Here is a 13,918-nt window from a genome sequence, read left to right as displayed (position 1 = left end):
ACAATGTGCACTCCCCTTGGAGAACTGCATCTAAATATCCGTAAATAGTGGAACTGTGGTGTTGACCATAATGTGAGTTGAGGGGAGTTGTATATGCCTAGGCCTTTTTTGACCCATTTTCAGGCTCTGACAGCCATAAAAAATACCTTTTGACCAGTTACTCCAATTACAATTGGAACTGTGAACACGTATCAAAACAAATTACCAAAATGTGGAATGATGTCCATCTTCTACATGATAATGCCAGATTCATTGATGCTGGTTGCTCCAAATCCAGAGGTAGCTAACTTCTATGTGGGCTAGGAATAGGTTTTCCATTTGACTGATTTTGCTTTTACACAGGTAAGAAAAAAATAAATCAACCCTGTTCTGCAGTTGGAATCTGACTTTTAACACTTAATTTACACTTTCAGCACTAGTCTACAAAAGGATTTATGTGCAAATATGTATTCAGAAGGAATTAGTAAGTTAGCATTGTCATCAACTTAAGCTTCTGCCTAAGCAGACATCTTCTGCCTAAAAACAGAGGAAACATGGGACATTTCCTGCCTAAACAGGTATTTCGTCATTAGAATCTCCCATGGCATTTAAAAACTGATTTGAAGTGGATTGCTCTTCATCTTACAGTCCTTTTAGTACTGAGTTCAAATGCAGTAGAAATTCTTTAACAAACAGATCTGAGACAAATAAAAGACCACCTTCGCCACACAAAACATTATTAAAACATGGAAAACACAGCCAAGGGATTGAAGAGACAGAAAGAAACCACGAGTTCAAAACCAAAAAATTCCCGCAGAAAAATGGGATCACTGTATAATTTCTTTGTTTCACAGCATCTTTTGGTGGCCAGCACTGGAGGCAGGACACAAGGCTAGAAATGTCTTTGGTTCTGATCCCCACTGGCAATTCTGAGGACAACATACATAACCAGCATGATATTGTCACACTTTTATTAATGGCAAAACTTGCTTCACATAGTTGCATCTTATTCATAAATACAGCTTTTGTCAAGGAAATTCAATATGATATGTTTCCTGCAAAAGTGTGGTGTAAAAAATTACATTTTCACCTAAACATATATAACTATAAATTGTGATCAGTACCATCACAACAGTCAGAAGAAGAAGGGGGTAAAATAACCTCTCAATTAAACAGATAGACATAAATTTTATTTAAAAACAAACAAGAGCTGTTTTCTATTTAAATCCAGTAAATGTCACTTGTCTTACCTCATTGGATCATCCATCAATATTGTACAAAGCTTTTAAGGTCTGTAAACCTTCTTTAAATATAGTACAGATATATGCAACTGCAGATTATTAGAATTAACCTGGAACAGTTCAGAGAGGCTTACACTAGGTTACATGAAATATTAACAATGGTTATACAAATACCTAGTACATTAGAGTGCTGCAATTTTAGAGCAGGAAACTGAGGAGCTGACCCAAGCCAGGGAACAGCTCTCAAAGGATTATTGCACTTATTTTTAGCATCCTTCAAGATTTTATTTGAGCAACGTGAACACAAAGACCTCAGACCTGCTCCTAGATACGTGGACACATGTAACTACTCCTCTGCTCTGAATGGTCTGTGCTGCACACCTCATGCACCTACGCCTTCAGTCTCTACACCAACACAGTATCAGGTACTGAGGCACACTTGTGTCTGGCACAGTAGGGCACAGAGCTGTAACTAACCTTAAAGTGCTGCATTTTTGCATGATTTGTATGATTGCCTTGTGTGTACTCATCTGTGTACTCAGTAACATTGTTCCAAGTTGCACATTCATATCCCCTCGCCATAAGATCCTTAAAATCAAATTCACAGCTATGTGCACATACACACTACTCCCACTTAACAGTACCAGAGGCTACTCAGATGTACTTCCTTGGAAAGAACCTTCATATGGAAGGTTCTGTTCAATTAACATATGAACAGCTCAGATTCTAGTCTAACACTGGGCCAAAATACACTACTGTAATAAGTACACGGAAATCCCTGAATATTTAAGCATACAGCAAGACAAAAAGAAATTTAACAGTAAGCAAACGACTTGACTTTTTTGCATACCGTCAGTTACTGAAGTAATGGTTAACCACCTATGCACTGGCATCTATGAGAATACAATCATTTCAACACACATATACTGTATATATACTGTAAACCTGAAAACCAATACTTAGAAACTTCAAGCACAGGGTGCTTCTGGTTGCTAAGGCCATGATTCTGTAACAAAAATGCATACAGTGCACCCACTTGATCCTCACAAATCTCAATGGGATGCTATGCTGTATGATTGCCCTGCAATAAATCCTTCTTTTAAGAACTTGCAAAATCAGAAGAAACAATTCCTCTATTAAAAGAATGAGAAACTGTCACATTTTACATAGAGCAGAACTTGTTAGTTAAAGCTGAAGTGTCCCATGGGAGTAATTCTGCTGATAAAGCTGTAAAACAAGGATTAGAGAGTGCAGGAGCCCACCTGACACAAAAACCCTCACTTACATAGTCCCCATAGGTCTTTGTAAGCAACTGATGTGCCACTACTCCTCTATGAAAACTGAGAGAAATATATTGAGTTGCAGACTAAAAAAAACCCCAAACATTACAGAGTTAATACAGGTGTAAGTACCAAAGTTCTTGACAATATTTTCAGATACCTTGGCCCCTTAATGCAGACAGCTCTGTCAGATTAAAAGTATTTTAAATACTTATGAACATTGAACCAGTAAGCATGTTGAAGTGAGAGATGTGTCATGATAATGGAATACTGCAGAGTAATCTTCTGGATGCACATCCCAAGAACTTTGTTTAAAATCAGGGCAAGATTTCTCCTTTTTTAATTCAGTAGACAAAAGATCTCCTGAGGTCATTGATGTTCAGTCAAATTACACTGTAAATATAATAACATTTCTGTCATCCCTTATTTCACATCCATACTCTGCATTTTCTGTAAAGTGTCTAACATTAATACTACAGTTCATAAATTGAAGGCTCTGTATAGCTTCTTATGCTATAGTTATGCTCCTTATACACAAGGTACCAATTTTCCCTGTGATACTCAAAAAATAACTATGTAAGAACAACTCCATGAAGTTAGCACAGTTAGGCACTCAAGACTGAAGAAGTCATAGGCAGAAAATGAAGTGTCCTCCCTTTGCATATGTGGAGGGGCAGAGTCCTTAACTACACAGACCAGTTCTATCACAGCATCTCCTTCCCCTTCTGTTCTGAAGGTCAGAGTCAAACACGAACAAGGGGATCCCAGTTCATGTCCAGGGAATTGGGAAAGGCTTCTCAGGATCTTTCTGGCCTTAAAAAGGTGGCGGCTGGAATTCTTTGGGCATTTCTGCTCAGACAAACTTAATGCTAACTTGAATGATCTGGATTACCCTAAAAAACAATTCATGTATATAAGTTCCTTTCCTCACAAGTCAGCACAGAAGAAGAAATACATCTTCCTTCTTCTCTGCTTCTTTAGGATGGAAAGAGTCTAATTTTTTTCCATAGGTACCAAGACCCCTAACTGCCTCTATTTGATCCCAAGAACTAGCGCTACTGGAGAAAAAAATGGATGATGGATTGCCATGATGGGCATTAGCAAAACAGAACACAAGACATTTTGTCTATGCTCCTAAACCCCTGAAAACTTCATAATTTAGAGTTATAAGACTTGAAAAAAGTCCTGTAGCATTCTGACTCTCAAACTGTGGTCAGCCTCTTGCCTTGTAACATTTAATCAGCAATACATTAAAGGCAGTGGATAATATGTACACTTTTAAACAGAAAATACATACAGAAGTTTTAGAGAATTTTAGAACTGTAGGAAGTCTGACTTGCACCTGCATTATTTTTAAATTCATATTCTGCACAACTAACTTGCTGGGTACTACCATTTGACTTGAGCAGCAGAAAATCAGAAGCAGCTACTCAGGGAGAGCAGACAGTTCTTTGGTAGAAGCTGGGAAAGATCTTAACAGTGAAAATCTTACTTGATGGGCTCCAGCCCAGCCAACAGACTGACCTGCCTTAAGTTTACATTGCTTGCCAAAGTAACATAAAACTGTGAGAGACTTCTGATAGAGAGCAAAGAAAGGGAACAGACAGCTGGAAAGAAGTACCAGGACTGCATTTGTCTCTGAGACCAGCAACAGGTGATTGCATTGTGCAGATTCTACCCAAAACTGGCCAGGAAACATTGAAGCTCAAGTGAGACCCAACTTGCCATGCCTGGTGACCTTTTCTCTGATGGCTTTGCTGATAAGGCAGTGCTCTGTGATAAAGACACTGCTCTTCAGCTCTTCAGAGGCTTTCCAGGTGCTGAACTCAGCTGGGGGAGTCATCTTGTTACAGCTGAGTAACAGAGAGCTTTCAAACTGAGACCAAATTTGAGAGATCAAAGAGATCCCCCCTCCCAGATTAGTTGTAACAAATGAGTCAAGAGAAGGGAGAATTTAACAGGGACTAAAAGAAGTCTAAAGTGCAGCTTCCCTTGTATCCAAAAACTATGGATACAGTTTCTCTTAAGTTAAAACTTTTCAATATACAGTGATTCCCAGCTGTACAGGACATGATATATGCTATCAATTGTTAAGTGCCTCCAACAAAGATGCTAATCTAAGCTAAAAGATACTGTGCAAATACTGCTATTAATCACGACCATGGTTCCTAAGAAAGTGACCACTAGGGTAAAACACTGTGGTTTTGAAATAATTTCTAGTAATTTCCTAAATGGAAAACAAAACTTAAAGCAAGTTTAAAGGAAACTTAAAATTTTGATGTTCCAAGGCTTTTTAGTTGTTACACTTTATTTTTTTTTCAATATTGGATGAATTTTAAAAAGTAGATAAGCTTTTCTGTGCAATCTGTCTGGAAAACATAATGAATTTCTTAGCTTTCAATATGCATAATTGTTTTAAAGAGATACACCTGGCTGACTGCTGATAAACAGAGATTGAAAAAACCAAAATTCATTAACCTACCAGAAGCCTAATCTGATGCATTTACAACAAGCATAGTCTTGTAAACTAACACTAGATGGAAATTTCAACCAAAATTAACAAGCAATGAATAATTTTGCTTCATTTAAAGTGAAACAAGGATTTTTAAAATCTCAGACTCATGGTTTGAGCTCATCCTTAGTTTCTGTGGTGGTCCCCCCTGAAAGTGTATCCTTATCAAGGTTATCTTGTAGATCTGTTGATGGGTCATTTGAAGAATTCTCAGTGTTACATAAATCTTCCTCTCTAACATCTGGGTGATTTCCACAGTCATTGTTCAGATTTTCATAATCTTTTTTGGAATAAGAAGCGTCCTCCTTTCTGTCTGAATTATTAATTTCTTCTGATTTTGAAAGTTGACTGGTATCAGTGTCACTGTTCTTTTCACTGTTGTTCTGCCTAACAGCATCACAGTTCACTTCTTGTTCATCCTGATCATTTTCTTCCCCATTTTTTGTGAATTCTACCTTTCTTTCTTCAGTTATTTTACCAGCTGAGCTTCCACTTGCTGATGTATTCTTAGGCTCTTTTGGTTTCTTATGCTTAGAAATATGACTATTGGGAATGGAAACTGGAGATGCTGGCTTTTTACTTGCTTTGCTTCCCTCTGACTTCTGTCTTCTTGGAGGTCCCCAGATAAAATGCTCTGAGGGTGTATAATGTTGCTGGGCAAATCTCAGCAGTTTCCTCCTTTCTCTTCTGTCTCTAATAGTATACACAAAATATTCTAGAGCACTTTGCTTAATGTTGGGAATGGTATCTTCCACAAGAGCTTCATGCAGAATAAATTTTACCAGGGGAGATTTGAAACTCTCATATCCAAGTTCACCAAGGCTTTTCAGAATTCGAGTGATTCTCAAGTAGTTATGTTGAGACCTTTGAAAGAAATGGGTAAAAAAAATTCTATTGAATCAGGAAAAAAAAACCACTTCCAAATACAGAACTGTAACTGCAATTCCTCAGTCCTTTTTATCACTTCAGACTTCCTATATTTTCTCAAAGCTGCTGAAGCTTACTAGCACCTCCTCTGCTAGGATGTTGTGAGTGAAAATTAGTGTTTGTAAAAAGCACTGGGGAAGAGAGCTGAGAGCAAATAAAATCAAATGTACTGATTTTGATTCCTTCTGCTGTATGAGAAGGGCAACAAAGCTGGTGAAGGGTCTGGAAGCTGTAAGTCCTACGAGGAGCAGCTAAAGGTAGTGGGGTTCTTTATTTTGGAGCCACAAAGGCTCAGGGGAGACCTTATTGCTCTCTACAACTGCCTGAAAGGAGGCCCTGGCAAGGGGGGGTTGGCTTCTTGTCCAAGGCAACAACTGACAGGACAAGGGGAAACAGCCTCAGGTTGCACCAAGCTGAGGTTCAGGTTGGGCAGGAGGAAAATTTTTTCCCTGAAAGAGTGGTTAAGCATTGGAACAGGCTGCCCAGGGAAGTGGTGGAAACATCATCCCTGGAAGTGTTCAAAAGATGAGCAGATGTGGCACTTAGTGCTATGATTTATTTGATATGGTGGTGTTTGGTCAAAGATTGGACTCAATGACCCCAGAGGTTTTTTAATGATTCTATGCCGTTCTCCTTCTGGAGAGAAAACCCAGTCTCTTTGTAAACAAAAGGGTTTGTAGTGTATTCATGGTGCAGCTATGGAACAGGGCTCACTGCACTTCACTCAGGGTATTTAAAAGCTGGGTCTCCAGTCTAGACTAGCACCTGCACTACTGATACAGTCAGGGCTGGGGGAAAAACAGGCACCTCTGGAGAGTAAGTCCCACTGTTGTAGGAAATATCAAAGAGAAAAGGAACTAATTGTCTTCTGCAAGTGCTTGTGAAAAGGCCTTTCCCTTGTGAAGCACACCTTAGTATGGAGTAGAACTTTTATGTTTGAATTTTAGATTAGATGGATAAAATTAGGCACAGAGTCCCAAATCCTGACTTAAAACTGAAGCTACTCACTGGAAAGAACAGGAGTGAAAGCATGCAGTAACATCTGGACTTCCTGAAAACCTGCTTTATCTGTGGCCTGAGTCTGAGCCCACATCCATATTGGTTCATACAATGTTAATGTAAAATTATTAACAAATTATTCTCACTATTTACCTGGAATCCATCAGAACTGTACCTACAAGTTTTTATCATGACAGGAGAACAAAATGCTGCAAGAAAACATCCTGCAGCTCTAAGCTCAGAGTTATTAGGAAGTGAGCAGAGAATCTGAAAAGAGGTTTTGGTACAATTAATCTGTATGAGACAAAATTCAGTACAAACTTATGATCCACACAATACCAATGTAAAGCAACTGATATAATTTACTGAACATTGGGCCAAGGCTTGACATAACATGTTTAAACCTTTCCAGATCAGCATTTCAATTAAAAAAATTTAAATACAAAGTATTTCATGTTTTGAGGAGGGAGGGAAATCTTTTTACTTAACTTTCATAAAGGTGTGGAGAATTTAATCTTTCTCAAAAAGAAATGTAAATACAAAGACAAGTCACTTGTTTTTTCCTAAGTGAGAAGCAGCACTTTGGGATTGGGTGAAAACAAATTCAGTACCATGACAAATTAGTTTGAAGCTGGGATCTTCTTCAGCACCATCTAAAATTGTATTTTCAAGGAATTCACTGATGTCAGTCCAACTGGCAATGAGTGAGAAGAACAATCAAAAAAAAGGGGAAAGAGGAACATACAGAAAGAAGCACAAACCAGGCATCAACTATTTATTTTTCCCTTTTTTTTCCTGGCAGTCTTTGGAAAAAATATCTTTGCTTTCTCTAAAAAAGAAAAGGATAAAGAGATTCTATAGCAATTCTAGCAAGTGAAGTGAATGTCATTACTTACTCATTCAAATGCTGAAATCTTTCTTGCCAGTTAGCAGCTCGTGCTACATTTCCAGTTTTATCAATTAGTTTTATTCCAAAAAACTCCAACATCATTTTATAAGCCAAAAGGAATCTTCTAATTGCTTCTTTTGTTTTCTTGAATTCCTAATGGACAAAGAATATGTAAGAATATGTCTGAAATTCTTAATGGCACTAAAGCAAGTACTTCTGCATTGTATAAGACAACTCTACATTACAAAAAGCAGTTATGTATTAAAATTACAGTGATGGTTTGTATGGAGCTCAATATTTGAATTACCTCAATTTCATATGTAGTTAATTCTTTAGCATAGAAGTTCAGACCTTGTTCCCTTAGTGGAAAAAGCCTGTTAAAAGAAGAAGTGCATTATGGCTCAGTATAAGAATGCTTAATCAAATTAATGCTTTGAAACAGAAATAGGTAATAATTAACCAACCATTGTATGTAAGTGTGGTTATGTTCCAGTTTTTCATAGTCTCCTTTCCATTTATTTAGGACTTCTTCAATATAAACCCCTGCATAAAAATAATTTGAAAAACTGTTAGGTAGCCATCAAAACCAGCATGTTAAAATAATGACAGAACACATACTTTGTCTTTCATATACTATGTGAAATAAGGTCTATTGCAGCCATAAATTAATTTTAATTCAAAAATAATTTAGTTACTAAAACCTAATTAAAAAATAAGGTACTTATAAAATGTCAATATAAACAAAACAAATTGACTTATACTGAGTTAACAAAAAGTGAAGGAATGTGACAGCAACCTATGTAAAATATATACAAGAATTCTCATGTCATAGATCCCTTTATCACACTGACTGGGAATTAACAAACTGCTCCCATAAGACACTGCACTGTGAATCACCCGTCATTGATTTTACAAGATAAAACTCTGCAGCTATCCATCCATCTATGTATCTATCTATCTATCTATCTAATCTTCATAGAAGAAAGCCTCAACTCTTTAGGAAATCTCCCATACCAGGGATATCTAATACCTTGGAAGCTGCAAATACCATTATGATTGGGAAATCTTTCTCAGTTAATAGTGGCCAAGCACAGCACTGCTCATGGAATCAGTCACGGGCCAGGGCACTTTTCCAGGTACTACACAGATATACAAAATACATAAAAGGATGGCCCTTGTTCCCAAAGCTGTACAATATCTTTCCATGAATGAGCACTGTGTTTGTCTGTTTCTACTCTGAAACCAGTAAGTTTCAGTACTGCTGCACAAAGCCAAATAGCATAGGAGCAACCTAAAAATCCCAAAGCCCCATGTAGATAGTCTCCTACTATACATTTAAGATGCCTCTTCACCCAGTGAAATTTTCCATTTGGGTCTAAATGGCAAAGGAGGACACATTTGATACTTTTATCTAAGAAGTGAAAAAAGCAGCTAGTCTAAGGGACTGGTAAGTACATGGGGTTTCTAGTGTAGGAAAAGCTGGAAAAGGACCTTGGAAAGAGGACCTTCATTATCTCTGCATCATATCCAACCTATATTTCAAGTATTGGAAAACTTGCTGCTCAGACCCAGGGCAGAGAGAAAAACAAGCCAGCTCTGATCCAGAACCACAAACTAAATCTGTAGGTCATGGGACTAAACTTCACATCTAGTATTGCACTAGAAATGTTTTGGGATTTTTAAACAACATTCTCCATTAATTCAGTCCTTAACCTGGTAGCTAAGACTCCCTCCAAACACTCTCACAGATCCACAGACTTGGGTCAAGGTGGTGATTACTCCTTTCCATTCTGAATGGAAACAAACTTATGCATAGCTAGAGTTCACAGCCAACAACATGTCAGCCTCCATGGCTTATCAGCTACCTTTGACATTACTAACTGTGGTTTTCTCCTACAATACTAAGAGAAATGTTACTCTTTACAAATTTTGGGAGGGAAACCCTCCTACAACTTTCATGACTATCTCTTTTCATAGCTAATCCTCTTGAACTGCTCCTTCATTTTGGACCTTTAAAGGAGCTCTTCCCCATAACCATTTCTGTCTTTTAGTTTCAGAGCCATATGGTCCCCAGGTTCACACAGACCTCACTGCCCTTAGCTTTCTTTCTATATCTGTTCTCTGTGTAATGTCTCCCAAATCTGCTACTTCTTTACTGGCAATTCCCAGACCCACCTGTTCTTCCAGTCAAGCTAAAACTGACTAAAAGCATCTGTCTATGGGTATCTAGATAAAGCACAAGTCAGCTAAAGCGAAAGTCTTATCTTTCTTTCACAACCTGAGTTATCTTCTCACTTGCTAAGGGTATTACTGCTATCTTGTCTATAAACAGTTCTCATCTTCAACTTTTCAGTGTGTACATTTTTACAACCTTCTGTGTAACATTCCTTTCCAACCAGTTTCCTATCTGAACTCTCACACTTTGCATCTCAACTTTTTTTTCCTGACCTTGAAAAGTGCTTTCTTGTCATGCTTACACCTACCCTGAATGCTGCTGAATGCAGCTACCCTGAATGCTGGGAAGATCATCTTTCTAGACTGTTACTTTTTTATACAGACCTGCTTTTTTTGCTTTGCATTCTTCCATTGTGAAACCTTGCTCTGTAACTTCAAACAAAAACTATACACCTTCCCTTCCAAAGCCTTTGTGACCTGTCCCTCACTCCCTTATCAGAACCCATTTGTTGCTATGAGACTGATCCTGCTTCCAACAGGATCCTGCCTCAGAGGCAGCCTACACATCTCACTCCTTCTGCACTCCAACATGCACTTCACTATTTCCTACCAAATCAGTCTCATGCTGAGAGCATCCTTTGGCAAATACCTTCAAAATAACCTTGTCACCATTCTTTTAAAATTCAGAAAACCTTATTTTTGGCTTCAGTTTGTCTTTTTTGCTAATGGCTAAGCTCTCATGTGCTGAGACTCCTGTCTATCACCCTAACCAAGACTGCTTTATTGCCTCCTCCTGCTTCTCCATCTGTCTGCTATCCTGTTGTCTCTCATATGTCAACTGCAAACTCTCTAGAGTAGGGCTTGTCATCTTTCAGCTTCTCCTGTGTTTGTGCAGAATGCTGCATATGAGGTTCTTGCTCCACTACCAGAACCACTAGGGACACTGAGAAATGGCTTTATTATTGGTATTACAATAATAACATAAAATATTAAAGCACATTTTTTCCCTTTACACAGTTCCAGGGTTATCCCCATAGATCACTGCCACTCCTATTCAAACAGCAAGTTGGTGCAATATAGTGGAAGAACTTTATCTTTGTTTACTAAAAGGTACTGCCACAAACAGTGGTACTAACAACGCCTTGTACTACTTCATGCTGATAATGTCTAAGAAAAGCACCACCTTCCTAGAGTGAAAGCTAACTGTTCTAAGCACAAACTGCTCTCGTGTTATCAATGTGCTACTCCAACATGGGAGGTTCATGTTCAATATATTACTATATACCTTTCATTTGTCTTAATTATCACCACTGTTTGAATTTGCTACTGTCATTAGTGATCATTCTTTTGGTATCACTGTTATTGTGGCAGATTACTCACCATCAGGTTTAAATGGGATTTTGTTTTTGTAAAACCGGAGATTGCACAAGTCATTTTGATACCGAAGATCTTTAAAGTTCTGCTAAAAGAAAGGAAACAGGACATTACCAGCCCACAAAAACCTACCAAGACTATCCAGAAAGGTATATTGGGCTCTTTGAATAATTTAAGGACAAAAAAATTCAGAGTTTTAGGAACCACAGAGTTCTAGTTATGCACTTAAAGACTCAGTTTAAGGATCTGAAAATTCTTTCTGGCTGGTACCTTCTCCTACTGAGGCAACAGCAAGCATAGCAGCACCCTCCCCCTTCAGTCTCAAGGAACTTGAGAGACAAATAATCAGTCAGGCAAATTCTATGATCTATCCTCTTTGATATCCAAGGCATAAGCCTTTTCCTGGGCACCAACCACACTTCCCAGGCTTACACATATCATGTGCTTGCCTGTTTGCCTGGGATGAAAAGACATTATTTCCCTCCCACTCGCATATGTTGTGTCTCAGCTTTTTGGTTTGTGTATCACTTTTAGGTTCTCATTTCTTGTACTTTGTGTTGTTCAACACAAAGGTTTTAGAATGTTTTTTTACTGAAAAGACAATTTTAAATCATAAAATGTTCTTACTGGATACTGGTGTCGGTACTTGTATAAATCTCTTGCTGCATAGAAGCTTCTCTTTGGCTTGGCTGTCAGCTCAGCTCCATCACCACTCTGAAACAGAAAGCAGATAATAATCATACACAAACCCCCTAAAGAGCATACTTGTATAATATTCAAATAATTACTTTTCATTATGGGTTTCAGCAATGTAAACAAACATAAGTGCATGTATTTGTCTGCTGTTTCGTCAAACACTGAAAATTTCCCTGCTCAATACTTACACAACACACTTTAAACATAAGTTAAAATAATTAGTCTAAAATACAAAAGCAAGACTTGTCCTTCCAAAGAGGCTGAATTTGAGCTAAAACAAGTCTGATTGTCATTTCTAAATGCAAGACTTCAAAGTAATCTGGCAAGTGCTAATACAAGATGAAATAAGTAACTGATCTTGAAAATGCAGAGACACGGAGTCACCATCACTATTTAAAAAAAATCCACCAAACAAAAAAAAAAAGTCGTGTACATAGACTTAATTGCTACTATTGCACCCTGTGGAAAATAGCTACTAAAAATATTTCATTCTACTCCTTGCAATACACGTAATAGGTTAAAGTCAAGCTTAAAAGAGGAAGTTCTCTGGGACTGCACTGGGCATTTGCCATTCTTACTGCCCATCCTACGGCTTATCAACTGTACACTAATGTCAAACAAGCAACTATGTTCCTTCCTCCTTTCACAAAACCAGCTTTGACCATACCTGCAGTCAAAACACACTTGCTTGAACAAGACACACCCCTTGACACTTGGTTATCCGGCACTAGCATCACCATGTAACAAGCAGAAACGGGAAAGGCACTTAGGCTTACTTAATTTTGTTTGGTCTCTCAAACAAAACAAGATATATCTAGCAACCTAAAAAAAGACCCAGCTGCTCCATCCTACATAAAATTATTGTCAAAAGAACATCTTATTTCTTTAAGCTCGGCATTTACTTAGCTTCCTGAAGAAGAGAAACTCGCTCTGAAAATTCGTCACACCCACCGAGGAGTCACAATTCCATTGCCACATAGGGTCGAATATTCAGACTTTTACCCTGTTTAATGAAGAGGCCACATTAATTTAAAACACAGCCTTCCCTGGAAACAGCAGCAGCGGGAATGTCAACGACACCAAGGCCTCGATTTTCTCCCAATAATGACAGGGGAGGGGTGGGGAGAGATAAAACCGGGCTCGTCCTTAGCGGAGATGCAGCGCTGGGTTATCCCCAGCCGCTCCGGGCGCTGGCAGGTGCCGCCGGCAGCAGCGCGGGCCCGCGAGTGCCGCAGAGCAGCGGGAGCGGGGCCGCCCGGACCGCGGCGCGGCTCGGCTCGGCTCGGTTCGGTCCGCCCGTTCCCGCCCGCCGGGCCCGCGGGCAGGACAGGGTAGGGCGAGGCGGGGCCGCGTCCGGCGCTTGCCGATACCTGCTCGGGGCTGGCGGCGTCCGCCTCTGCCCGCTCCGCGTCCTCCTGCGCCGGCGGCGGCTCCCCGGGCCGGCAGTCGGCGGCGGGCGGCTCGGGCGGCTCTTCCCCGCCTCCCGCGGCGGCGCACACCCCCTCCTGCCGCCGCGGCTCCGCCGCCTCGGGCTCCGAGTCGGTCTCCCAGGTGGAGTCGCAGTCCTCCACCGTGGTGGGCTCCTTGAAGCTGACCCCGCTCAGCAGGCTGCCCATCGGCCCGGAGGCCGCGGAGGCCGAGGGCTGCGAGCGGCCGCCGGCTGCCTACGGCTGCGGCATGGCGGGGCGGGGCGGCGGCGGCCGGGGCTGCTCCCCGCCCGGCCCCAGCCCACGGACACGCGCGGGGCGGAGCTGCAGGCGCCGGGATTTCCACAAGAAACGCGCCCAGCCCTGGCGGCGGGCACCGGGCAGCGGCGAGCACCGGGCAGCGTCCGGCCGCCGGCACC

The 13,918-nt window shown here is 40.3% G+C and overlaps 1 protein-coding gene across 4 annotated transcripts; it reads right to left on the bottom strand.

Moving 5' to 3' along the window:
• Positions 1-936: 936 nt before the first annotated feature.
• Positions 937-13,720, bottom strand: OGFRL1 (opioid growth factor receptor like 1). Of its 4 annotated transcripts, none has more exons than XM_059469677.1 (7): positions 13,443-13,720; positions 12,004-12,090; positions 11,383-11,464; positions 8,292-8,370; positions 8,135-8,201; positions 7,835-7,980; positions 937-5,876 (listed from the first exon to the last, which is right to left on the bottom strand). In XM_059469677.1, the coding sequence occupies exons 1-7, from the start codon at positions 13,686-13,688 to the stop codon at positions 5,120-5,122; spliced, it is 1,464 nt and encodes a 487-aa protein (XP_059325660.1). In that variant the 5' UTR covers positions 13,689-13,720; the 3' UTR covers positions 937-5,119. The 4 variants fall into 4 exon arrangements, with proteins under 4 accessions (XP_059325660.1, XP_059325661.1, XP_059325663.1 ...); XM_059469678.1 differs by having other exon boundaries at positions 11,383-11,461; positions 13,443-13,719; XM_059469680.1 differs by lacking the exon at positions 13,443-13,720 and adding an exon at positions 13,024-13,099 and having other exon boundaries at positions 11,383-11,461.
• Between the last annotated feature and the right edge of the window lie 198 nt (positions 13,721-13,918).

Source organism: Ammospiza nelsoni, chromosome 3, assembly GCF_027579445.1.
Source record: "Ammospiza nelsoni isolate bAmmNel1 chromosome 3, bAmmNel1.pri, whole genome shotgun sequence".
In the NCBI taxonomy this organism is placed as follows: domain Eukaryota; kingdom Metazoa; phylum Chordata; class Aves; order Passeriformes; family Passerellidae; genus Ammospiza; species Ammospiza nelsoni.
Note: the sequence above shows the minus strand (reverse complement) of the source record. Positions and strands in the feature narration are given on the sequence as shown.

Coding starts and splice junctions, on each gene's coding strand:
- OGFRL1 (XM_059469677.1), bottom strand. CDS start 13,688: ATGGGCAGCCTGCTGAGCGGGGTCAGCTTCAAGGAGCCCACCACGGTG. Junction 8,202..8,291: donor AACCACACTTACATACAATG/GTTGGTTAATTA, acceptor TTCTTTTAACAG/GCTTTTTCCACTAAGGGAAC. Junction 5,877..7,834: donor AGATTTCAGCATTTGAATGA/GTAAGTAATGAC, acceptor TTTCTTTCAAAG/GTCTCAACATAACTACTTGA.